At 40.7% G+C, this 25143-nt stretch overlaps 4 protein-coding genes across 6 annotated transcripts; 1 reads left to right on the forward strand and 3 right to left on the reverse strand.

Annotated features, from left to right (window-relative positions):
* Positions 1–896: 896 nt before the first annotated feature.
* On the reverse strand, positions 897–5556 carry cnp (2'',3''-cyclic nucleotide 3'' phosphodiesterase). Its single transcript, XM_075453848.1, has 4 exons — positions 5413–5556; positions 2630–4124; positions 2399–2526; positions 897–2277 (listed from the first exon to the last, which is right to left on the reverse strand). The coding sequence occupies exons 2-4, from the start codon at positions 4080–4082 to the stop codon at positions 1813–1815; spliced, it is 2046 nt and encodes a 681-aa protein (XP_075309963.1). The 5' UTR covers positions 4083–4124; positions 5413–5556; the 3' UTR covers positions 897–1812.
* A 1173-nt stretch (positions 5557–6729) lies between these two features.
* On the reverse strand, positions 6730–11071 carry odad4 (outer dynein arm docking complex subunit 4). The gene is made up of 11 exons (XM_075454035.1): positions 10887–11071; positions 10656–10787; positions 10410–10563; positions 10265–10326; positions 9064–9205; positions 8674–8880; positions 8365–8572; positions 8195–8281; positions 7847–8043; positions 7583–7683; positions 6730–7488 (listed from the first exon to the last, which is right to left on the reverse strand). The coding sequence occupies exons 1-11, from the start codon at positions 11010–11012 to the stop codon at positions 7453–7455; spliced, it is 1452 nt and encodes a 483-aa protein (XP_075310150.1). The 5' UTR covers positions 11013–11071; the 3' UTR covers positions 6730–7452.
* A 241-nt stretch (positions 11072–11312) lies between these two features.
* Positions 11313–17458, reverse strand: dnajc7 (DnaJ (Hsp40) homolog, subfamily C, member 7). Of its 3 annotated transcripts, none has more exons than XM_075453490.1 (14): positions 17351–17458; positions 16486–16574; positions 16236–16360; positions 15789–15902; positions 15402–15476; positions 15168–15286; positions 14667–14820; positions 14280–14444; positions 13922–14013; positions 13714–13787; positions 13012–13158; positions 12775–12927; positions 12622–12684; positions 11313–12500 (listed from the first exon to the last, which is right to left on the reverse strand). In XM_075453490.1, exons 1-14 carry the CDS (start codon positions 17422–17424, stop codon positions 12463–12465), a joined length of 1482 nt encoding a protein of 493 aa, XP_075309605.1. In that variant the 5' UTR covers positions 17425–17458; the 3' UTR covers positions 11313–12462. The 3 variants fall into 3 exon arrangements, with proteins under 3 accessions (XP_075309605.1, XP_075309604.1, XP_075309606.1); XM_075453489.1 differs by having other exon boundaries at positions 12613–12684; XM_075453491.1 differs by lacking the exon at positions 14280–14444 and having other exon boundaries at positions 12613–12684.
* nkiras2 (NFKB inhibitor interacting Ras-like 2) lies at positions 17430–23189 on the forward strand. The gene is made up of 4 exons (XM_075453492.1): positions 17430–17500; positions 19088–19210; positions 21141–21382; positions 21985–23189. Exons 2-4 carry the CDS (start codon positions 19117–19119, stop codon positions 22225–22227), a joined length of 579 nt encoding a protein of 192 aa, XP_075309607.1. The 5' UTR covers positions 17430–17500; positions 19088–19116; the 3' UTR covers positions 22228–23189.
* The last annotated feature ends 1954 nt before the right edge of the window (positions 23190–25143 follow it).

Consider the following 25143-nt stretch of genomic DNA (forward strand, 5'->3'; position numbering starts at 1 on the left):
ATATTCAAATTCACCCCTGAAGGTATCTTTTGTCTCCACACAAAGCTCACACACGCACCCTCTTATGGAGAAAACAAGGGAATAATCCACCCTTGATGTTGATTGGTTGTCATTACCCATTATTTGCCCAGCAGCCAATGAGGCAACACTTGATCCTTCACTTGTATTTCTGCATTTTGAGGTGAACTGCATATCACAGAGCACCAGGTCGTGCTGTCTGTCAAATCCTTGACCTCAGGATAGGTGCACCTGTCATACCATATGAGATACAGTCATCCCTCAGACTGGTGCAAAGTTTCACAACATCCTTTTTTCTAACTTAGTGACAGCCATTGAACATGAAAAAAAAAAGTTGCAAGTTTCTGCATCTTTTCAGATTCTGCAAACATTTCACACGCGTTGCGTTTACGATGAATAAATCCCACCTCTGCACATAAAGCTCATATAGACAGTGTTAGCACGCTTGAATTTGTAATGGAAAACAGGATTCTTCTGACATTCACTTGTGTAATAGATGCACGAGCTGCTGATATCACATCTTGGCTTCATCACAGGCAAAACTGGCTGATTATTCAATGATAAAGGCTCCCGATACTTATGCAAGAACAAGCTGAGGAGATAAAGTTGTGCAATCTATTCCGTTTGAAAACTTTAGGAGTTGTGCAAGTATTTGCTGAACACATGTTGAAAGATATAAAGAGGCTATTTGAGGTTAGTTGACACCTTATCACAAACCCCATCAGTATCTCTCCTCAGCATCAAAGATCAAGTCACTGGTTCCCCCTGCTGGCCAACCCCATCAACTACAAGTGCGTGCTGTGAGAAAGCTGCCAAAGCTGTTCCGATTACCAGAGCAAATGCTGAGGAAAGTGCAAAAACGACACCAAGACATAAGGTTACAGGAGCAAAGCATGTTCTTTCTTTATTAAGTGTACAAAACAAGTGCAAAAATAGTGATTCATAAGAGCTACAGAGTGGGTTCCCCCTTCAAAAATTACAGTCACAAAGGATACGAATTGAAATGTAGTACACGGATTGCTTTTCAAAGAGGATTGCGCAATAGAAAAGATTGCAAAACAAGATCTTTGATTCACAGCATTTCATAAGAACTAAGTGCAAGCTGCTGAAATAAATGCCAAATTCATCAGCATGCTCCCTTTAAAACTATGCACAATGCAAAGATTTCAAAAGGAAGGATCTCTATAAACGACCTTCACTCTAATACACTTAAATAGGTTACTTTGGCTCATATGCTATCACAATTACTTTCTAAGCTGCACAAACAGATACACAGAAATATAGTATTGTGTAAACTTAGAACTATGCAGAAGGAGATCCCAAACTACAGAGGCAGAGCTACTTTTGTAAGATTAGTAATGTATTAATACGTCACTACAAATACCCACAGATGCATGCAGTGAAAGTACGTAGTTTATCATATTCGATACTGAGAAACACTGGCGTACAAATCTAAGTTTATAATGAAGGGTGGATCTATGTGAGGAGGCTATACTACGCAGAACTGCAGCTAACAAGACCTCAGCAAACCTCCAGGCAATTCAACTCTGGCGATGACACGCAGAACAAAATAATGAAACATTTTGACAACAAGCCTAACTCAGCTGAAGGCATCTCGGGTTGTGGTGCAAATCAACGTTCAGGAAGAAAAGAAAAAAAAAAAAAAAGGCACACAGCTTGTGGATTTAGGGTGGATATAAATGAAACCCTAAATACGGCACAAACACACAAACCTTGCACAAAGTAAGCCGAACTCTTAATTCAGAGACCACACATCCCTCATTTTTTTTGCATCTACAATATGTTGCATTTCTGCTTCTTTTTCTTCTCGGGCTCTTTTTTGGTCGGCTCGAGCTCCCGAGGCCCGTAGAAGCTGGAGAAGCAGGCCGGGGCCCTGATGGGCTCTCTGAGGGCGAGCAGCCACCTTCCTTCGCCATAATAGGTCAGCGAGCCGAGCTCCATCTCCTCCACTACCTCCCCCTGCTGGCCTTCCTGCGGCAGATCCAGGATTTGGAGCAGATCCACACCCGTCTGAACTGGTTCGACACCCTCTGCACAGCCGAGAGTAACATGGGCGCGGCTTCCCAGGGGGAGGGAGGCGGCTGCAGGGACCACAGACTCTGGCTGCTTTTCCGCATCAGCTGGCCAAAGCAGAAGTTGCTCTTCAGTAAGGGACACTCTGGCTCCAACAGTGCGAGGGGTGACAAAGAGAGCCGTCAGCAACAGCTCGAATGTGGAACTATAAGAATTTTTGACAGCCTGTGGGGGGAAGCAAGGGGAAAAAGGCAGAAATATAACAAGATTAACAAATACAGAGATATTAATCGTGACAACTTAAAAAAAAAAAAAAAAAAAACAGCATGTACAAATGGTTTCTTACAGGATTCTGCGCATACTCTTTGGCCCCCTCAGCTTCTCCATAGTTGCAGAATTTGGTCGTGCAGTGGAGGATTCCTTTGGACTTGAAGTACTGCTCCAGGTCCACCTCCTTCTCAGCTTTTCCTGTGACTAATAATCAAAATACAAGATCAGTTTTTAACTTTGTGAAAGAAAGAAAAAAAAAGAAAAGGTTTGGAATATTTTGAAGAGACAAAACCTCAAATCAACTCACAGTCAACCATGTGTTTCTTGAAGGCATCCAAGGTGTCCAGCGTTTTCAGGAAGTCCATTGATGTGCACCATACTTTGTCCTCCACTGAGGACAGAAGAAACCAGCCAAAGAAGAGGGGGAGGGATGTTTCCACCAGTGGGCTTTTTATTGCCTCCAACTGTGCCTCCTCGAGTCCCCGCTTTGTCTTCGCCTTTAGCTGAGCTACATCTCTGCCCCATTCAGTGAGCGGCTCCAGAAAGATGGCAAGGAAATGGTGTTCTTCAGCAATCTCCCCCAGGCGGGCCAGCCGATCGTGGGTGTGGTTGGTGTCATCCACCACTATAAGCACAGAGGAAGCCGTCCCTTCACGGCAGCGGGTAACCACAGCCTCATCCAGAGCCTTGTACCCATCCGCAGATGACTCGGGTTTTTCCGGCTTTATACCATGGTCATCGGCGCAGATGACACAGCACTGGTCTTTGTAGGAATCAGCGATAGCACGTGCCAGGAAGCTTTTACCGCTTCCTGGAAGGCCTCTGAGGACAACAAGGCTGCGAGAGAGTCGCAGGGCATCTTTGGTCAGCTCCCTTTCTAAAAGGGCAAAAGATAGGGATCCAGTTGCAGGAACAACATCTTCCTCCTTTTGAGGCTCGGGGTCCTCTTTCTGCACCGACTCACTCTCAGCTTCCACTGCTGCTGACTCAGCTCCCTTTGGAGCAGCAGACTCAGACTTAACTTTGTTCTCATCCTGTGCGGGGTCTCCACTTCCAATCTCAGCTGATGCCCCCTTCTCTTCTGCTGCTTCTTCTGCTGGCTTTTCTGTGGAAACTTCTGTCACTTGTACAGTTTCTACTGCTTCAGGCTCCATTGCAGTCTGAAGTTCTTTCTCAGCCTCCACTTTTTCTGACACCTTTTTCTCCTGGGTGGGTGGCTGTGTATCGGCAGGCTGCTGGACCACAGCAGGTACAGGTGATGTTTGCTCTTGTCGTTCAGTTTCTGGAACTAATTCTGCCAATTTCTCTGGCTCTGGTTCAGGGGTGACCTCTGCCAGATTAGTCTGCAAAGGCTCTGGGTTATTCTCTGGCGCAGGCTGCTGTTCAGCGTTTTGTGGTTCTGCATCTACAGCTGCAACTGGGTCAGAGACCTTTTCAGATGACTCATCTGGTTCTAGCTGTGCCACAGAACAGGGTACCGATTCCACGTCTGATTTTTCCAAGCTGTTCTCAGCCATAATTTCTGTATTTTCCTGCACCACAACTTCTGCCACAGGCAACTCTTCTGTTTCTTTCATGCTTACCACTTCTGTTGCATTGCCATTCACTGCCAGCTGCTCAGTCTCTTCCACAGCAGCTGGAGGATTCTCAGGCTCTGTGGATTCTTCTGGCGTCTCCACATTTCCCTCTTTTTCCATTACAGTCTCCTCTTGCTGTGGAGTCTCTGACACATCTAAAACTTCACTTTTGTCAGTATCCATGCCTGGTTTAAAGTCCAACTTTGCACACCCACCACCATGTACCTTAAACACAATTAAAAGAAACGATTCAATGGAGGGTAGTTTATGCCTTAAAAGGAAATGCTAAAGAACGGCATTGCACTCGGTGTAGAATCTGTGCTACACGATATCTAGATAAAAACGTGACTGAAATAGTTTTACATCGAGACATTTTTAGAAATAGCACAATGTGACAAAAGTTAAACGCATCTTTTCATTTTTAACATGAAAAGGGTCACTTCTGACAGCATTTTTAAGGCTGTATGCCCTTACAGCTGCCAAAAATCAAATACTTCTGTCTGGGTTGTGGTTAAACGTCTCAAACGGGGAAGTTACTCAACATCCAAGATTTACGAGTGGGGTCCTTTGGATGTGAGCTGCATGCATGAGCTCACCTTTTTAAGATTGTGTGAGTGGAAGGGCAAAATATAGTCATCGTCCTCCTTCCTCAAATCTTCATCTTTGAGTTCAGGACTGAGACAGCAATCCAGAAGACAAATAGTAAAGAAAGACACGAGCTCGACTGTGCAGGGGGAGAAATTAGCTGCCCCAAACCTTACCAGCAAAATGACAAAGGATTGTTGAGAAAATGGTTAATGATTACCGCGGCCTCCACCATGTGGCAGGTTATTTTGCCTAATGTTACCATACGACACTAAACGCAGAGTCTAACAGCTGTGTGAAGCCATATTGTGGCACATACAAGAAAAGAGGAAGAGCTTAAAAGACAACTCAAGTGAAAACAAAGAAACTGCCCTGTGTTAATGCCCGTGTTTTCCAGCTAATGCAACCGAGATTAATCTGGGAATCTGAGCTCTCAACATACAAAAATCTTCACCTCCTTCGTGGTTTAGGGACAGTAGCAATAAATGTCGATAGTTATTTTGTTAGAAGCAAGTTTTATTCTTCTTTTTATTTTTTTTTTAAACAAATGCACAACACGTTTTCTTCACCAATTATAACATTTGTCACATTAAATCTCGACGGCTGAATCCAAGTGGGCTAAAATGCTTTTTTTTTTTAAAACAAAGAAAACCGATAGTTTGAAGGCTAAACATTACTAAGTACACATTTTAGTCAGGCGGGGAGTGGCGTGCACCTAACGTTAGCACGCCAGACAAAAAAACAAAAAAAAACAATTTAGCCCCTGGCAGACAGTTGGTCAATTTAGCTTAAACATCCTTCGACACACCACCAAGTAAACAAGTCAGTGTTTGTTAGCTGGACAAACTTAAACTAAACGGTGTGTGCATAAAAAACAGCTGTGGCACAGTGTTTGATCGGTGTGCTTAAAAAAAAAAAGCCAGCTTACCAGTTACGCTGCAGTGGAGCTGATGCTGCGGCTGCTGCTGCTGACCACGCGTTTCCCTTTGAATACAATGACAAGGCAATCCTGGGCACGAACACGAACCCACTCCTCTCTTCAAGAAGGGGGAGAAAAAAAAGGAACGGAAAGTCTCGGGAACGCGCATTTTGGGCGTGACCACGGACACGCCCCTGAGGAGCGGAAGGACGCCACAGGAGAAGGAGTCTCTTTTTATTTTTATTTTAAATTTAAATTTTTGTGTCGGTCAATTTTCAAACAACTTTATAAACCGAGTCTGTATTTGGCGGTTTTAAAGATTTTTTTTTTTTTTTTTTTTTTTTTTACTGATTTCTAGGTGACAAAAGCAAAACTAAAGCAAACCAAACAGCCTGGGGCAACAGACGGTTCATGTTTATACAAGTTAGGGCCACAGTAATGGGAAAGGGTGTTCAGAGGCGTTACTTTGGTAAAAAGTAACTAAAGAGGAATGTAAAAATGATCATTTGCAACTTAAAAAGTCAACATTTTAGTGTTGTAAACTGTATAATTTTCAGGGACATCAGACCAATCGGAGGGGTTCAGACAGGCCGAAGGATGAGAAAATAAAGGATCATTTAAAGATTTGTTCAAACAAAATCATATTAAAAGTTATGAGTAAAATGTCCATGGTGGGAGATGTGACTCAGATTATCAAAAACATGATGTTAGGCTGGAAATCGCTGGTCTAAGCACTAAACAGCAAGTAGGGAGTACAATATTTCTACCTGAAATATAGTGGAGATGAGGTGGAGGACTCAGGGAGCCAATTTATTTATGAGACTCCCACGTTACCTGTTAGTTTACCTAACCAGTTTTTATGGCATAAGTGCCCCACCACCTCAAGCATTGACTCTTCTTATCAAACAATGTTTTTATCTCAAATTATAATAAGTTTTATCATCTTTTTAGGAGCCGTTGAGATGTGCTCCAAAGCATGTTTTAATGAAAAAAAGTAGTCATAAAACAGATTTTTTTCGTGCAAGTTTATACGTTTTTTCGATTTGCTTCTCAGCTGAACATCTGCAAAGATGTTCACATCGCATTTGTGTTCAGTATTGGCATGAAAAGGCTGTTATCTCATATGCAAAGTTCAAGCTGCTGTAAAAAAACGTGAACACTGACGCTCTTATTAATAAAAGTCTACCTCTGACACAAAGGACAAGGCTTGTTTGTATAAACACAGGTAATTCAATGTCGACCTTTTTGAGTTCCAGAAGATGAAGAACACAAACTCGTCTGATTGAAATAGATTTTTAATCATTAAAATAAATGATTCAGACAGGGGTGGCGACAGATAGAACAGTGAATCTCCACTCCATGTGCAGGAGTCTCACAGAAAGCTGGGATCTGTATGTAAATCACACCATATATGCCGGATGACACAGAGCTGGCACACGGGGAAGTTCCCTCCAACAAGTTACACCTGAAACTGGGCTGCAAAGGGAGGTCACAGCTGGCACAATCATCGGTAAAATTCCTCAGTTTTCTGCCTGTTCAGGTGTGTTTTCTAGACAATAGTAGTTCAGTTCTTCAACCAACTTTGAAAGAGCAAAAATCAAGTAGAGTCAGACTGCGATGGAAAATATGAACGATGATGATAATAAAAAGAAAAGGCCGTTGTTCTTTAGAAATAATTCTATAAAATTATAATTTACTACATAGGACGTTTTATGGAAACACTAAAGAAAGAAAATATTTATAGTTCCCCCAATAAAATCCAGAGATTTGGCTTTTAAGTACCTCCTCATAAATATTTGTGTCCCTCAGGGAACAGAAATTCAGCACTATTAACTACTGGCTTTAATAGTGAGAGACCCATGTCTCCAATATGTCCCACATCATTTGGTGACATAAAAGCACAACAAAAGATCCTGTTTTTATCTAGGCTTAATTTAGATTAACAACCCTTGAGCAGTTCATACAAAAGAGGAGTCGAGCATCGATTGTTCCTCCTCTGGTCTTTTCTCATGCTGCCCTCTAAACCACAGGTATTGACTGAAGGCATCCTCAGTATTGTAGGTCTTGCTTTACTTCATCAAGAGCCTGAAAGTCAAAAATGCCAAATGTTAGAATTTTAAAATGTCTTTAAAAAGAGCAAAACAGAAAGCAGACGGAGGCAAATAACAACAGAGGGAACCTTCTGGATGGCATTTAGGGCAGAGCCATCTTCTTGAAGTCTAGCATGGGTCAACGCTTTCTCAAAGTGGGACACGGACGATTCAAGGTTTCCAAGCTTCACTGGAAAAACAAAGAAGTTAAATCTGGGTGAGATCAGATAAAAAACAGCCATGGTGCCCTAAATAGGTGAAAATGTGAAACATTTAGCATGCAAATCTCAAACTACCATAACTTTTCTGATATCTAGTAATAAAAAATAAAAAAACAGTGAATAAACAATTACATTGTGATTGTGCCACCAAAACGTTGGCATTGATCTGCCACTTCTCATCGGCGATTTCCTCAGCTGCAGCAACAGAACGGAGGCCGTAGTCTCTGGCTTCTTCATGGTGATTAAGCTCCAGGTAACAACAGCCAATCTCATGGAGCAGCCAGGTCTTCTCCAAACCACCGCGGGCCATAGGAACCTTTTTTTCCCAGCTGATTTTTGAATGAAGAAGGAAGATGAATGGAATACATCTTATATGGGCACATCCCATTGTGAAATGCACACAAAAACAGAGACGTGCCTTTTAAATATTGAAATATTTTCTACTTCACACATCTGGCTGATAGTTTGTTATTTACTTACAACTCAATGGCCTTTGCAAACTGTCCAATCCCGACAGAGGTTCGGCCCATGTTGTCCAGAGCCCTGGACATTGCTTCTGGAAGTTTGCTGTAAGTAAGAAAGATTGCTGAGTATTAGGTCTCCTTTTATAACCCACTTTCACAGCATCTGTATGGTTTCTTTAGAATCACCACTGTTCAGCCAACTCCAGGTCTTTCTGATGATGCTCCAATGCTTTGTCCATGTCTCCCAGGTCAAACAAAGCATTTCCAATGCAACTATGCAGGCTGCCCAAGAGCTCTTTTTTATTTGGAACCTCTTTCTCCGACCACCTCTGCACTTTTCTCATGACTTCCTCGGCCTTCTTGAGACTTCCTTCTGCATTTCCAGAAGTCAGCTCTAAGGTGAAAAACAAACAAACAAACAAAAAAAATCTACATTTTCTAAATGAAAGGAAAGAAAAGAGGGAAGCTACGTGTTTAGCCAGGAGCGGATCTTACCTGCATCTATATCATCAAGGCTCTTCAGCAGAAACTGAACAGGTTCAGATGGCGTGCTAGATTTTTGGTGCATGTGCTGACGGTTCCTTGGAGTAGATATTGGATTCTCTTGAGTCCAGAGCTCAGTGCAAGTGTCGAGTGATTTGAGGCAGCTCTGGATGATGTCCTGGAGTTGTTCTCCACACTTTGTCTGACCTTTTAACAAGTCTGCAGATCAATGCAAAGCAGCTTTAAAAACGAGGGCATCAAAAGTGAAATAAAAACATATCCCTGGGTTCTGAATAAACATAAAACAGGAAGGATGAGAGGAGAAAGAGTGTATGTGTGAAGTCAGGCACTATTACTACATTTAAGATCTATGGACAAAAGCAGACATGAAAAGTGTTGTACCTTCATCTTTCATCAGAGCTTCTAGAAATTTCTTGTCACTGTAAAACTCTCCCAACAGCTGTTTGGTTATCGTTTCACTCTTTGGGACCTTCTTAGTCCGACGGGTTTTCTCCTTTGTCAGATTCTGAATAACAGCGATCGGCTGTGTTCGTTGTACCAGTTAGGCATTCAGAAATAAAGAGGAAAAGTTAAACATTGTATCAAGTGAACTGTAAAGTATTTTAAAACTTCATTAGCAAGCTACACAATCACAAGAAATCCGTGTCTCTAGTTGTGCTTACACCGATCAGCAATAACACTGAAACCACTGACAGGTGAAGTGAATTAAACTGATGGAGTTGTTATAGGGTGGGATATCTTTGTCACTGAGTGAATGGCCAGTTCCTGAGGCTGGTGTGTTGGAAGCACAAAAAAAAAAACGTCTTAGAGAGGACATCAAATAAACCCATAACAGGGAAATCTGTGCCCAAGGCTCGCTGATATGGAGTGAAGGCCAGCTCATGTGTTCTGATCCCACAGAAAAAGCTACTGGAGCACAAATTAATCAAAACAGCGACGGTGTGAAAACACAGTGCTTTGGAGCTTTGTGCGGCAGTGATGCAGACAGGTCAGTGTATCCATGCAGACGCCTGTCCTTCACTCAAAGCATCTGTAACAGGCATGTGAGCATCAGAACTGCACCACAGAGCCACAAAAGGTAACTTTGTCTTATGGATCCCGATTCTTTGCAACCCCAGCAGCCAAGTGCTTTGTTTACTTGGAAAATGGCAGGACTCACTGCGGTAGAAAATCATTAGAGGTGGAGTGATGATTGAAGCATTTTTCTGCTTGATTGCTGCAGGCCAAACACACTTCTTTATGGCAGTGGTTATACCCGAGGTCACTGGCCTCTTTCAGTTCCCTGCGATATAGCCAAAATGGTCTGGGAATTGTTTGAGAAAGATTAAAGTGTTTGTCGATAAGGTCTCCAAATGTCCCAGATCTCATGGGTTCTTAAAAAATTAACCAACCCAAGTTGGATTTATGGAGGCCCCACATTGGACTGAAAGGATCTGCCGGTGACCTCATTGTGCTCCATTTCACAGGACAGATTCAGACGTCTTGTGAGGTCTAACAGCTCAAACTGTTTTGGTGGCACAATGGAGACTTGAAAAATATCAGGACAGTGGTTTTTATGTGGTAGTTTATCTTGTTAACTCACCTCCTCTTCTTCTTTTAGGAATGATAGGTCTCCCTTTACTTCTAGTTTGACAGAGGAAGGGCCTGTAGGGTGGCAGAAAAGTTCAAGCGCTCCAGATTTTTGGTAAAAGGGAGAAATGCCCAAAATCTCTTTACAAATCACTTACAACCAACAGCGTTTTCTATAGCCTCTTGTGCTTTCTGGATACCCAGTCTGACCCCTTGCACTTGCGGACGAATCTTCTGTGCTCTGTGGTAAAACACCAGAGCAAATTCAAATTCCCCCATGTAGTATAAAGCCTCTGCCTTCTGGTACAACCCCTGAAGATGACAAAACAACAAACCATTGAGCTGTATACGAGAAACTCTAATAAAGAGCTAGTAACGTTTGGTCTTGATCGTGGAAGACACACCTCGAAAAAGGACTTGTCGCCTTTGAGTGAAGCTTCAGCATCTTCTAAAGCGCTCTCAAACTGCCCTATCTTCATGTAACATTTGGACCGACGAACAAAACATTTCTTATCGTTGGGGTGCAAAGACAGCGCCTAAACAAAGACCAAAAAAGCATGTGACTGAAGCAGTTAAGAAGGTAACGTAAAGAACCAAGACAACGTTAAAAGTGCCCAGTCAGACTCGACACCTACCGTTGTGAAGCTGTTTATGGCTTTTTTGAACTCTCCTTGAATTAAAAGCCAGTCCCCCTCTGCCACCAAAGCTAAGAATGCACCCTGGGACTTTTGACCCTTGAGATCTTTATCCACGTCTGACATTTTTTTTTTTTTTTTGTCACTTTAAACCTGTTATATCTGTAAATAGACTTTCAGTAAAAACTAACTGTTCAAAAGGTCAAGAGCCTTCCGCTAACTGGTATCCTAGCAACCAAACCAACAAACTAGAAAGAAAATGCGCCCCCTTCCGGTCATTTATTGCAGCACTATAACCTCAATACTCGACTTTCCAGGGCATTTGTTCTTAACCTTTTTATCAAATAACATTTAAAAAAATAAACATGTGCATGTTATTATGCAGTAATTTATGCTAGTAAAAATAAAGAAATAAAGAAAACAATGTCAGGGAAACCCAATGAATGCCAACTTTATTGAGCTGGACCTTTTCAAGGATAAACGAGGATGTTTTCACCAGAAATAGCAAAAACTGAGAGCAAAGATGAGGACACTCTTGAGGACTGTCATCACAGTCAGGCAACACGCAAACAGCACAGTTCATTTTAGCACAACATGCAGACCAAGCGAATCGATCAAGTTCCTGTGTTTTCTTTTGCCCCTCCATTGATGCTCATCATATTTGCCTTTTCAAACGGAAGAGTGTCTTCATCTTATGCTGAATGTTTCATAAGACAGCAAACTTACAATAAATATACATTTGAAAAAATGAAAAAATATCAACTAACGTCACAAATCAACACTTTACATTCCAGTAAAATGCACAATGCAGCAAATCTGTGAATGGCAACATCAAACATAAAACCGGTGACGACAAGAGGGAGGGTGGCTTTGCACAGCTGTCTCCATTGCCATCTTTCTAGTGTGCTCTGGCCGTGCTGTATGTGTAGGTTTAGGCTCCAACTGTTATTGGCTTAAAAAAATGATTGAGTGCTCCCACAGGCTAAGACAAGGAGGCAGTTTTCAGTGCGAATTTGTAGCAGCCCACTGTCTGTCCGACAGATTCTTCAAAAGGGGGGAGGTGCTGCTTGCTCAGTGATTTTCCTCTTAAACCACTAATCAAGCTACTAACTTTCATGCAGAGAATACTTTCTCAGCAGTAAGTTGAGATGAGCAGGGTAAAAGCTTGCTCGATGCGCAGTTGCATCTCAAGAGTTTCCCCAAGGATGGCACTTACTCCATGGATCCCTAAAAGCTCTGATACAATAGCTGCACAATTTCTCCTACATCAAAAATCCAGAGAGTATTTGGACCAGTGTTGCTAGCCATTACTGATTTTCAAGTTTGTTTCATTCTGCAGGGAAGAAAACCAAATCCAAAACCAGTAACACTAATCAATCTGAGCCATCTTGGCGTCCTTGCTATAACCAGCATTAAATCATTCGCTGCGTGTGGTCATTGGGTTGCATTCATTCAGTCAATGGCATAGACAGGAATCTGACTTGCAGCCAGTCATTAAATACAGATGGTGGGTTGAGGGGTTGACATTGTTGAAAAGTCCTGATGTAGAAACGGTTCAGGTAGACACTTCCTCCATTTAACCGAACTGGAAGAAGAAATTTCCAGGCCCAGACGCTGAAATAATAAAACAAAAAATTTTCTGACATGAGAATTTACGTTCACATGTCTAAAATGTGCAAAAATAAATAAATAAATAAATCACTGGCAGGCGAAGATGTTTTCTTACATGAATTACCTTCAAAACTAAAGCCTCCTGGACCTCCAAAGAATGCTTTGAAAATGTTGTTGGCATCAAAATCTGGTAGAGACAAAATGCAGGAAACTTTCTGGTTAGACTGAACTTTCTGACACAAATCTGTTCCACGCCACGTCTCGCTCCACTGCTCACCTCTCATGTTCATGCCGTCATCCTCAAGGTCCTGTCCGCTGTCGTAGCGAGACTTCTTCTTGGCGTCTGAAAGCACGCTGAAAGCCTCGCCCACTTCTTTAAACTTTTTCTCCTCTTCCTTCTGCACCTCTGGGCTCGCCCCGCTGTGACGGTCTAAGGGGGAGGAATGTTACGTTACGTTTGTTTTCCTGTGTGTGAGGCAACATAATGGTTGCATTAGGTAGGGAAATCAAGCACCTGGGTGATGTAAAAGTGCCCGTTTGCGGTAAGCCTTCTTGATCTCATCTTCTGTGGCGTTCTTGTTTACCCCAAGCACTTTGTAATAATCTTTCCGTTTGCTTTTCTTCAACTCCAGCTGAGCAGTTTTCAGAAGGTGTTTGTGTTCTGCAGAGTGAATAAAAATGAAACTAGAAAGATTAGCAACAAATTTATTCGAGTGTGTGAATGACAATCTTTCACCGATACGTTACATGTAATGAAAAAAAGTGTGAAGTGTGAGCAAGAGCTTTTTTTGTTCTGATGCAGTTTCACAACTGCTTCTAATGAAGAGGGACCGCAGGCAGCTGCCCAGGGACAAATACTGTACCCAGAGTCTTTTTACAGACAGTGCTTTGAGTTGAACATTTCTGAGCTTTTGAGAAACCTGCTGCCATCATCACTGTCCCTTATTTTTAGGAAAAAAAATCGTATGGGTAGAACTTGTCCACCTGGTAACCAAGAAACTAGAAAAGAAACGGCTCTATGTGTTTGTCTGTCCCAAGTTGCACTCATGAGATATGATTAAGTTGTTTGTGGCCACAGAGTGTTTTTTCATCTCCATATATGAGGCAGTATTGCTGTGGCCTTTTATTTATTTTCTTTATAGGTGAGTTAAATAAACACTTCTTATACATAGTATGAACACCCTCCCTTGGGGGAACAGAGCCTTCAGTTTCTCACCTTTTGTCTTTTCTGTCTGATAAACCTTCTCATAGTCCCTCACTGCCTCTTCATACTGCTCTGTGTCCATGTAGCTGCAATATAATATGCAAAAGTCTGGTTAAACAATAAAACAATGATGACTGTGTCTAATGCCGGACAATGTCAAAAAGCAAACTGCAATGCATAGATTCTCCACTAACAATGAAGTTAGAAATCTTAGATATACCACTGTGCTCTCCTTAAATAAGCCTTGATGTAGGTCTCATCCAGTTTAATGGCCTTTGTGCAGTCTTCAATGGCCTGATCTAGTTTCTTCAGCTTTCAGGATAAAGTGGAAAAATTCAAAGCAGAGAATGAGGAGAAAAGATAACAGCTTAGTTCTGCTGATGTTGAAGAAGAAGTCACAGCATAGCAACAATACTAAGCATCATCAAAGAGAGGCGAAAACTCTGGTGATTGTGGTAATCTATGACTGTGACGAGCTGAAAAGTGTGTGAATGTAAAGCTGGGGATGCAACTTCTCATTTCAAATTAAATTAACCAAATCGAAAAAAAAAACCTACACGACAGATAACGCCGCTCACCTTAGATCCAACAGTGGCTCTATTACAGTACAGCTTGGCATTAGTCTTGATGTTATTAGGGTCTATTGTTAGTGCCTCAGAGTACAGCTCATAAGCTGCCTCAAAGTTTCCCTCCTTAAACGCCTTGTTCCCTTCCTCCTTCTTGGCTTTTAGTGCTTTAGCATTCTGGGAAAACAAAACAGAAAACGGTCTTAAAAGCTACTCAGAGCAACCACAGCAGACACAAAGTGGGTAGAAGAATTCTTGTATTGGCTATTTCATTTGTTAAAAGATCCCTTTTGTTTTATTTAAAGCTTGTTCTTTTTTTTTTTTTTTTACTGTGTGAGACTACAAGCATCCCTTCAGATAACCTTTTGGCTAATCTATCTCATGTGCTGAATTACTCACTCTACATGCGAGCCGAGCCTTATCATGGTCAGGAGCCATACGCAGAGCCTGGACAAAGAACTGAACGGCCTTATCAATGCAGTCCTCGTAGTAGAGACAGAGACCGCGCACGTACAGAGCATCTGCGTTAGTGGAGTCCATCCTCAGAATATCACTGAGTGGAAACAGTGAATTAATATCAATCATACAAGAAAACAGAACAAAAATGCCTTTATTTACATCTGAAAACCAAAGTAAACTCTGGAATTTATGCTTTGCTAAAGCTGATGCAGTCATGCAGCAAGTGATATCAAGTGTAACAGAAACAATATTCGAAGGAGAGCATCACACCGGAGAATCTCCATTTTTAAGGCAACTTAAGAATGGGGTGTTGTGGTTTCAAGTTTGAGAGTAAGCTAAAACTTCTAAAAAGCACGAGCATATCACCGTTCTCCTTTTTTGTCAGATTTGACTGACGAATCATCTCTTTTCACCTCATTGCAAAAAACTCTAAATTCCTACCTGGCAACAGACTGTGCCTCAGGGTATCGTCCCAGCAGGGCCAAACACTCAGCCTTCAGTATCTTGAACTTGTGACAGGCTGAGGCAGCCTCCAAGGCACGGTCCATGCAAAAGACAACCTTAAGAGAACCGCAGCGTTCTGACACTTTGTTTTACTTCACATGGCAGTTAATGGTGACATACTGAACCATACAAACGGAAAAAATGACAATTAAAACCAACATTGTATCTTACCATCCTGAAGTCTCTCTTCTCAAATCCAATCTCTGCCATTCTCTCATATTCAAGGATGGATTCTGCATTCTTTAGCTGCCAAAGGAATTTGTGGTATTCAGTGACAATGTGGAAGACTTCCAGAAGTCACATCACAACTGTAACTGACCTCTCTTCTGCACCATGCTCACTCTTTGTAAAACTGGGCTTTTGTAAGCAGCACTACCAGTGGGAATAACCTCAAACTTGCCACTTGTCTGTTTCATTGACAGTTAACAGCAGTTCTACTGGATTTCCACTTAAAGCTGTAAGTGCTTTATTTGCAGTTGCTTCGTCAAAGATTCTTTCACAGTGGTAAATCATATCCAATTTTTCAGATCAAGCCCTCTACAACTGAGGCCAACTCACTTCCTGCTGGGCCTGGCTGTTATCTGGCTCCATTTCCAGAACCCTCTGGAAACAGCGACTGGCTGCCATTGCATTCCCGAGAGACAGGTGGCACTTGCCCTCTCGCAGATGTCCCTGCAAGCAAAAGATTTACAGTTAACAGACTTAAGTGATAATGTCCAACAATTCACACCTTTGTTACAACTGTATGCAAAGCAGTTCTTTGTTGTGTCACAGCTACAATATAATCTAAGTGCAACAAGGATGTGCTGTAGTTGATCTACGCTAAAAACTGGTAACAGCTATATAATTTAACAAAATGCAATCTGATCTGTGCAAGAAACTGTGCAGGGTTCAAGCTCAAAGGCAGATGTTTTTCTATCGCAATATACAGATAGAAATATTTAAAAACCAAAGAATAATTTTTCGCTTTTAACAGAATGGAATGGCTTGTTTTCCCCGGCCCACCTTCACAAAGGTGTGGTCTAGTCGTACTGCTTGCTGGGAGTCCTCTAAAGCCTCTCTGTACCGACACAACATCATTAGTGTGGCCGCCCGGTTTCCATAATAACTTGGGTTCTTCGGACACATATCTAAATAAGATCAAGTAAAGTTACTGATATTTAAATCAATAGATTACATCTGAGCCAAATAGAAAAAAAATCATCCCGTTGCTAATTAAAAAGGAAAAGTGCCAACATAATTTTGAAATAATTACCAATAGCCTTGGTGTAATAATTGAAAGCCTCTCCATAATCCTTCTTGATATAAAAGGTGTTGCCCTGCTCTTTGAAGCCCTCTGCTTCCCTGTGAAGAAGTGGGCAAAAGAACAGAAAACAAGTCATGTAAACTTAGAAAGAAAAGCATGAAGTAGGTGACAAAAGCCGAGCACGACATGTATTGAATGTGGTGTTCAAGAGTATGCGTTTCTTTTACAGATCACCATCATCATCATTTTTACAACATTTTAGCTGAGTGCCTTTTAAGTAGCTGCATATTTATATCTAGGACTTTTGAATGACAGTGCATGAATAAGAGAGTTAACTGGCCTGAGTTAGCTAAACATAGAAAGAGCCAAAACAGCAGGGCAGAAGTGTCTATTCTAAGCTAACACGTAGCTATTTTCTGAAGCAGGCATGGAGAGCAGAGCCAGGAATATATGACACCATGCTATGAGCTACTGCCATTACTTTTTTTGGAGGGCTGTCAAGCTTTACATCACGACCACACAGTGAGTGAATGGTGTCATTTAACCAGCAAATCCCATTCTGTGAATGTGGCAATTATGTGAAAGCACAACTTTCAGTGCGAGCAACTTTTAAACTCCGGCAATTAAGTCAGATTGACAGATGTTACAGTGTGACAGCAAGCAGGTCAGAAATCCAGTACAAAAGCTGGCTAAGTGGAGAACGACCAAGCTATTCAAATTTAGCTAAACAGTTAGCGGTAGGTAGAAGGCTAGTTAGCTATAAAAGTGCGACAGGAAAATTTACATGACAGTGGCACTGGATTACACATATCAGTAAGAGACTTCATGACGTATCTGTTTTTGCCAATGACAACAAATCTTTCATCTCTCACACCTTTCTAATTCCTCGTCACTGAGCAGTTCCATGTCAGGGTCCATGTTCACAGCATCACAGTTCTCTGTCGCCATTTTGCCGTCAATGAGGATGGGCGGGGTCTCATGCTGCAGTCGTTACGTACACTGTAAACAGGAAGTGATCCGTTAGGTAAGGAAGACGCTCTGTCGTTTTGTTAAAACATCCTTAAAGCTAATACACATTTCCAAGCACGTAGCAAGTATTTGTATACGTGTGCTTGGAAGGCACTTTTAGTTCTATATGTGAGGTCTATTTTATATTTGCGACTAAGTGCTTTATGTCGTTGGTCTGTATCTTTCTGGTAGCTAATGCTAAGCTACTTGTTCGTGTGACAACCGTCCAAAGATAGCCTTTTTACCTCGTAAAGGTTTTTTATATTTTCACGTCAATACATGCCTTATGCTTTTTTATGTTTACATTTTGGTAATTTGGTATCTCATTGTTTGTCATCTCTTTGTGGTAAATTTGTGTCCCCTGGTGTTTTTTTTGCCTTCAGGTCTTTGGTATTGGAATTATTTCTCACCCCCATATATCACATTGATGATTAATTTCCTCCACATATTATGCATTTGGTTCAGGTCTGAATACAGGCTAATCCAGGACAAAATGTTGATATACTTCTTGTTTAAAAATAACTCCATACTTTATCCATACGTTTCATATCTGCTATCTGTAGGAATAGTGACCAGGTAGCACTCCCCTAGGAAAGAAACACACAATCTCACACAGCCTTATAAATGTTCACTTGGCTGAAAAGAGATTTTGAGGTGGAACGAAATGAACATGGGGTTGTTTTGACACAGATATTTGGCTTTTGTTTGGTTATTATAATGAAAGATATTTAACCCCCGGAACACTCTCTTCATCATAGGCAAAATAAAAAGACTGCTACATTAAAATCCTTTAAGAAAACACCAGGCTGTCTGCAAAAGAAAAGGAATCCAAAATAACCAGCCTAAATTGTCAAGAATAGATAACAGAAAGCGTCATTGATATCCTATTAGGCCTAACGTTTTGAATTGGACAAGCCACTGTGCTCAGAGTATGCTGAGGGATGCAAATATGAGGATGGAAATTAAGCCTCCTGTCTTCAAAGATCTGGAGTTGGTTGCAGAGGATGAGTGGTTCTAAATCCCAGTAGGGGCAAAAAGCTTGTTAGCAATATTATTATGATATATTTTATTTTGCAACAAATAAAGGCTTTGGCACTGATAATTTTAGGCATGCCATTTTTTTCCGTAAAATCTCAAAAAGAAACTATAACCCAAAGGGATACAGAAATTCCCATCTTTTATCACTTTATGTCATTACTAGCTGGTGAGAAAGAAAGAAAGTTCCTAGTTGGATTACTTGATGGGCTTTTCTGTGTGGAGATTGCATGTTGTTTGCATACGTGGGTTCTCTCTGGGTACTCTAGCCTCATCCCACAGTTCAGAAACATGCATGTTAGGTTTATTGGTGATTCTTAATTGTGATTGTTAGCATGCATGGTTGTTTCTCTCATTTGTCCAGCCTATCGACCTTGAGTTGGATTAAGCGGGTATAGAAAATTGATGGATGGATAGATTAGAACAGGGGTCCTAACTCCTCTGGCTTCTGAGGCTTCTGAGCCTTGGCCCAGTAGACCTCTCCTTAAACCTGCTTTATAATCAGCACTGATTGTATGTTACTTGACTTGGTTGTGTGTTTAATCTGTGTGTCTTCTTCCACCAACAGGTTTCATGACAGAAGAGTGAGGAATCATCATGGGGAAAAGCTGTAAAGTAGTCGTGTGTGGGCAGGCTTCAGTTGGAAAAACAGCTGTATTGGAACAATTACTGTATGCTAATCATGTTGCAGGTACGTCACCTGTCCTATGTACACCATTGACCTTTTGGTAAGATGTCAGTATGTCTGTGGCAGGCCAATTGGAAGAAAATCATAACAACTACAGTGCACAGTGAAAATGAGTACACCCCTGTTGAAAAGTAACATTTTGAACAATATTTTAATACACACACAAGTTATTCCCAAAACAAGCATAGAGTAAGTTTAATACAACATCTGTTCAGCTTACAACAGAAAAGAAAGATCAATAATATAACTTAAATGACATATTTGTCCATTTTTGTGAAATTATGCTGGTGCAAAAGTGAGTACACCCCTATGTTAAACTCCCTGAGAATGGGCCGTGTTGGCCCGAAATGTCATGAAATGAAAAGGCATTAAAAGGGAGGTCATCGTTGTGCGTTTCATCCTTGCCTTACATTGAAATTTTACATTTTGAGTCTGCACCAGGCTAAAAGAGACGTGTGTGAGATTTGACTGAAATCCTATGGAGAGTATCATGATCTGCTTCAGTAGTCACAGTACATGTTGACAAGCATGTTTCTTTTGGTGAAATTCAGCTTCCTACTGTTGATGGCATCCATACAGCCCCAAACCATGTCACTCCCACTACTATGCTTGACTTTAAGCATGGGGCACTTTTCTTTGTACAAATCACTTTTTACCACCACACAGGCTTGACACCATCTAAAGCAAATTTGTTCATCTTGGTGTCATCAGATCACAGGACATGGTTCCAGCAATCCATATCCTTAGTTTGTTTGTCTCTGATGAGACAATGATAAACAAATTTGCTTTAGATGGTGTCAAGCCTGTGTGGTGGTAAAAAGTGATTTGTACAAAGAAAAGTGCCCCATGCTTAAAGTCAAGCATAGTAGTGGGAGTGACGTGGTTTGGGGCTGTATGGATGCCATCAACAGTAGGAAGCTGAATTTCACCAAAAGAAACATGCTTGTCAACATGTACTGTGACTACTGAAGCAGATCATGATACTCTCCATAGGATTTCAGTCAAATCTCACACACGTCTCTTTTAGCCTGGTGCAGACTCAAAATGTAAAATTTCAATGTAAGGCAAGGATGAAACGCACAACGATGACCTCCCTTTTAATGCCTTTTCATTTCATGACATTTCGGGCCAACACGGCCCATTCTCAGGGAGTTTAACATAGGGGTGTACTCACTTTTGCACCAGCATAATTTCACAAAAATGGACAAATATGTCATTTAAGTTATATTATTGACCTTTCATTTCTGTTGTAAGCTGAACAGATGTTGTATTAAACTTACTCTATGCACGTTTTGGGAATAACTTGTGTGTGTATTAAAATATTGTTCAAAATGTTACTTTTCAACAGGGGTGTACTCATTTTCACTGTGCACTGTATATATACTTTGTAGATGATAATCAGAAGTGTTTTATCTTATGCTTTAGGCGTTCTTTGATACCACACACAAACCACTACAAACTGCTAGAAGATCGCCAACACATTGCTTTACACATTGAAGGATCTGAGCTTTCTAAGGAAATTTAAGTTTGTTTTATGAAGGTGGATGTCATTAAGTTTCAGACATTCATTCCTAACTGTAAAACTTAAAAAGTATGATTTTCATTCATACATTGGCACCTCTAGATCCAGCCAATGATTATCACTGCTCTCAGATGATAATGTTAGTAACACTGCTGGGAGATGAGCAGCTTTGATAAGATGACTGAGTTTTGCACATTTTGATATATTAAATGTTAACTTAGAAGCAAATGCCTATCACAGTAAATTTAACACAAAATAACATGAATGCTACACCATGTCATGCACAGTGTACTGTACCATGTTTCGCCTAAGGGAATGTAAAGATGTCAAGCTACAAAATGTAATAACCCACACAGTTGCCTTTGCAGCATATCACACCATATGTGCCTGTTTTTGTGTTTCCTTTTTTAGGTTCAGAGCCCATGGAGACCCTGGAGGACATCTACATCGGCTCCATAGAAACTGACCGTGGCACACGAGAGCAGGTGCGCTTCTATGATACCCGTGGACTCCGGGACGGGATGGAGTTTCCCCGACATTACTACACCTTTGCTGATGGCTTTGTGCTCGTCTACAGCATCGACAGCAAAGAGTCCTTTAAGCGAATGGAGGCCCTCAAGAAAGACATAGATCGTCACAGAGACAAGAAAGAGGTGAGAACTGAACCCAGTTGTGCTCTTTGGTACGGTTGACTTATTAACACTTTGGATACAAATCCTGAGAGATACAAGTTTTAACAGCTTTATTTATAGTTTGGTCCAGCTATGATGACAAAATTGCTGGTAATGTTGACAGTTATTAATATAAATGCAAGTACAATACACAATATGTAACTATGCCAAAGATTCTGCATCACAGTATGCATTATAAATGTATTAATACTACAACAACAGTCATCCTTGTGTCAGTTATTGCTACACACTTACTTTTGGGGTCAAGTTACATCAGTGTGTACTCAGAGGGATATCAGACTTTTACAACAGCTCAGAAGCTTTTACAGTCTCACACGGGTGTCTGGTGATTAAAGATAGGAAGTAATTTGCACAGACATTGATTATTCTGCTCTATGCACTGGGATGAAATTTATGAATTATTTATTTGAATGTTCATAACTCCTATTTGCATTTAATTAACATTGGGTAACATACCATATTTAAGACTAAAGCAGATGTAGTGAAGCACACTACTGTCTTTGAGGTTAGCACCTCTGCAGATTTGACCGTTGTTACACTAATCTGGTAATCCTGATGTGTAGGTGACCATTATCGTGTTGGGCAACAAGCTAGACAAGCAGGACGAGAGGAGAATGGACTCTAATCATGCCCAGAACTGGGCGAAGAACGAGAAGGTGCGCCTGTGGGAGGTGTCGGTTGTGGATCGTCGCACGCTCATTGAGCCCTTTGTGTACCTGGCCAGCAAAATGACCCAACCACAGAGCAAGTCCACCTTCCCTCTCAGCCGCAATAAGAATAAAGGCAGTGGTTCAACAGACAGCTAAGCAGCTGGCCTCTGTTGTCTTGTCTGAAGGGAGAGGTGGGATTATTTTAAAGGGAACATTGTTTTACTGAAACTATATAAGGAATGACTGACGTAGTAAAAGTTTTTAGGTTTTGAGAATGTGAAGAAGTGATTATCAGAGCAAAGGCAGAATGATTGTATTGATATTTATATCCAGTGATTATTAATGTTGATGGAACATCTATACATTATCTTCTGCTGAAACTACTTTAATTATGACATTGTATTTGTTTATATCAGTCAGGAAATGGAAGAATGCATCGTGTTTTTTGTTATTTAATTATGGTCAGACCTCTTTACTTTTGCTGGATTGAACACATTGTAAAAGGAATGATGGCTGAAGTATGGATCAGTTACTGTTAACTGTCCATGTTTATGTGGAGATTTGTTACTCTATCTGCGTTTGTTGCTTAGATTATAAAATGTTGTAATGATTGACATTCCTTAGAACACAAAGCCTGTAGTACAGGATGTCTGTTTGATGGCTGGACATTGCTGCCGGCTCAGATGTTACTTTTTCTGGTTGTTCCACATGAAAGGCAAACATCAACATTAGTAATCAGCCAGTCACTGCTGTAGTTGGTGCATTTTTTTCTGAGACGTGAAGTTAAAGGAAGATGCGCATGTTAGTCAGTCACTGACCCATTTATTTAGGCTGCATTGTGGTAACAGATTGGAGCAGCTTTTGATTTTTTTGTTTAATTGAAAAATACAACATGCATTGATAATGTTTTGAGAATTCATATGTTTGTGCCGCACCTGCTGACACTATGTATCATACATGCATTTCTTTTTGGGTGAATATCAAGCTTTTATGTGTAAACAATGTCGAAATATGCCCAGTTTCTATTTGTTTGCATGTTTTGCAAAGAAATGACAGCATTCACTGTGCCTGACCAAAACCTGTGGTCATGCTAAAAATGATTAAAGTGATTCACAGCACACGTTTCATTTCATCATGGAGACAAAGTGTGTCTTCTTAAGCCTTGTGAACTAATATTGTGAATTTTCCTTGTGACTTGAGACTTCATTTTGTTGAATCAGTGGAAAAGTTTCATAACAACAAAACCAATTCATGTAATTGCTTTTAAATTGATATAAGTTGTAGTATATTTCTTATCTGCCAGTCAAATTATCTGGGTATTGCCATGCTGCAAGGAACATTCTTCCCAGTGTTATTCAACTTATATCTAAATCTGTTTACAGCAATCTTTAGTTTAATGTGAGTAATAGCACCACATTTACAGCGTGCACAGTATGAGATCATATGACGGACGCTAACTAAAGTAATTGATTAAATAAATAAAGTTACAGGCACAAAACATGTTGAGATAACTTGAAAAACTGGTCTTAATCAAAAAGTTGTGGTTCTTAACTGATAATGTCTATTTGAAAGCTTTCATTTTTCAAGTGAAAGCTTTCATTTTTCAAGTGCGTACGGCCAGTTTGTGAGCCATTTCTCAGTACGTTAAACGCTTTATTACTGAGTAATAATGAGAGCTACAGTCTTAAGATTAAAGACGATTAATTGATCACCGTTTGATAGAACTTTGTCTCGGGTCTGATTCAAGTATTAATACTGCCATCCAGTGGCCAAAAGGAAGAATTGCAACAATTGTCTGGTAAGTAAATCTTTGTCTCACATTATGTGCACAAACAATTGCCAAGTATATTGACAAAGCATTACAGCAAAGCAATTTTTTTTATTTCTTGGCTGTGTATTGTAGTGCTTTACATTATGTAGTGATCAATATGGTTTCATAACAAAGCTTAAATGTATAGTAGCGCTGATGCTGACCAGGTTTCTAACATTATAAATTATAATCTTAAGAGACTAAAACTCTCAATAATATGACTTATATGTTAAACACAGGCCAGTGCTGGTACTATGAGAAATCTTGGACATCATGACGTTCACTGGAAAAAATGTAAGCATTTGCACCATAGTCTTAACAGTGTAGACTCGGATTTTGGAGACATCTGGGACTTGTAAACTCTGGGGAACAGAAGCTTCTGCCAAGAATAATTAGTTCATTATGACTTTTTGTCATGAGAGGGTTTAACCCGGATGAGTTTAAAAAAAAAAAGCAAATGTGATACTCCCATGAGTGAAATATCCAGGGCAAACACATTCAGGAGAAATAATCCCCCTGCAGCTCTAGTGATTCAGTGATTATTGAAAATGCTGCAGTTTGTGCCGGTTATTAACCCGGTAGCTGCACTACCCAAAATTTCATTTAAGCGGAACTAGCGGAAATGTATTTGTTCGACTAATTCGACTACGACTGAAATCGAGACTCGTCAGACCAGGCAGTATTTTTCCAATCTTCTATTGTCCAGTACTGGTGAGCCTGTGTGAATTATATTCTCAGTTTCCTGCTGCTGTTACGTGCCTCTGTTATTGATAATTTTATTTACACATGCACAAAAGCTGTTAAATCAATGCCAACTCGAAATTATTTTCCCCCCATCGCTTTGGCGCCCCTATGCGCCGCATATAGTGCATACCCACTTTTTGCGCCACTGCAATTAACTCATTTGGGAGTGGTAGTTAAGATACGCCAGACAAGGTCAGATGGTTTCATCAGAAAAAAATGATTTCCTAGTTCCAGACGGGCATGACGAGCTAATGTAAGATAATGAGCAAACCTCAAGTGGAACATTTCTGAAATGACATTATGTGCACTCACCTTAGTTTACCCAGAGGGTTCCAGCACAAACCATCTAATTTCACTCATGTTCTTTTAAATGACTGAACTGAGAAATGCGTCTGTGTAACTTCACTTGAAATGGTTCAGTGATTGTCTCTTCTATTTGGTCCGTGCCCGAACTGTTCATTTTAAACAGTGAAGAACAAGCTTTCTCTGAAATGTTTCTTTCTGTCAAAGTCTTACGC

The sequence above is a fragment of the Odontesthes bonariensis genome, chromosome 21, assembly GCF_027942865.1.
Source record: "Odontesthes bonariensis isolate fOdoBon6 chromosome 21, fOdoBon6.hap1, whole genome shotgun sequence".
NCBI lineage: Eukaryota > Metazoa > Chordata > Actinopteri > Atheriniformes > Atherinopsidae > Odontesthes > Odontesthes bonariensis.

Bases quoted from the DNA above. Each gene is read 5' to 3' on its own strand.
- cnp (XM_075453848.1), bottom strand. From the start codon at position 4,082: ATGGATACTGACAAAAGTGAAGTTTTAGATGTGTCAGAGACTCCACAG. The intron at 2,527-2,629 runs GTGAGTTGATTT...TTTGATTATTAG, and splicing joins CAAGAAACACATGGTTGACT to TCACAGGAAAAGCTGAGAAG. The intron at 2,278-2,398 runs GTAAGAAACCAT...TTCCCCCCACAG, and splicing joins AAGAGTATGCGCAGAATCCT to GCTGTCAAAAATTCTTATAG.
- odad4 (XM_075454035.1), bottom strand. From the start codon at position 11,012: ATGTCAGACGTGGATAAAGATCTCAAGGGTCAAAAGTCCCAGGGTGCA. The intron at 9,206-10,264 runs GTGAGTTAACAA...CAACGAACACAG, and splicing joins TCCTAAAAGAAGAAGAGGAG to CCGATCGCTGTTATTCAGAA. The intron at 8,044-8,194 runs GTAAGTAAATAA...TTCAAAAATCAG, and splicing joins TTTGCAAAGGCCATTGAGTT to CTGGGAAAAAAAGGTTCCTA.
- dnajc7 (XM_075453489.1), bottom strand. From the start codon at position 17,424: ATGGCGACAGAGAACTGTGATGCTGTGAACATGGACCCTGACATGGAA. The intron at 16,575-17,350 runs GTGTGAGAGATG...ACTTCTTCACAG, and splicing joins AGTGACGAGGAATTAGAAAG to GGAAGCAGAGGGCTTCAAAG. The intron at 15,287-15,401 runs GTAAGATACAAT...GGTTCTCTTAAG, and splicing joins AGAAGAGAGACTTCAGGATG to GTTGTCTTTTGCATGGACCG.
- nkiras2 (XM_075453492.1), top strand. From the start codon at position 19,117: ATGGGGAAAAGCTGTAAAGTAGTCGTGTGTGGGCAGGCTTCAGTTGGA. The intron at 19,211-21,140 runs GTACGTCACCTG...TTCCTTTTTTAG, and splicing joins GTATGCTAATCATGTTGCAG to GTTCAGAGCCCATGGAGACC. The intron at 21,383-21,984 runs GTGAGAACTGAA...CCTGATGTGTAG, and splicing joins GTCACAGAGACAAGAAAGAG to GTGACCATTATCGTGTTGGG.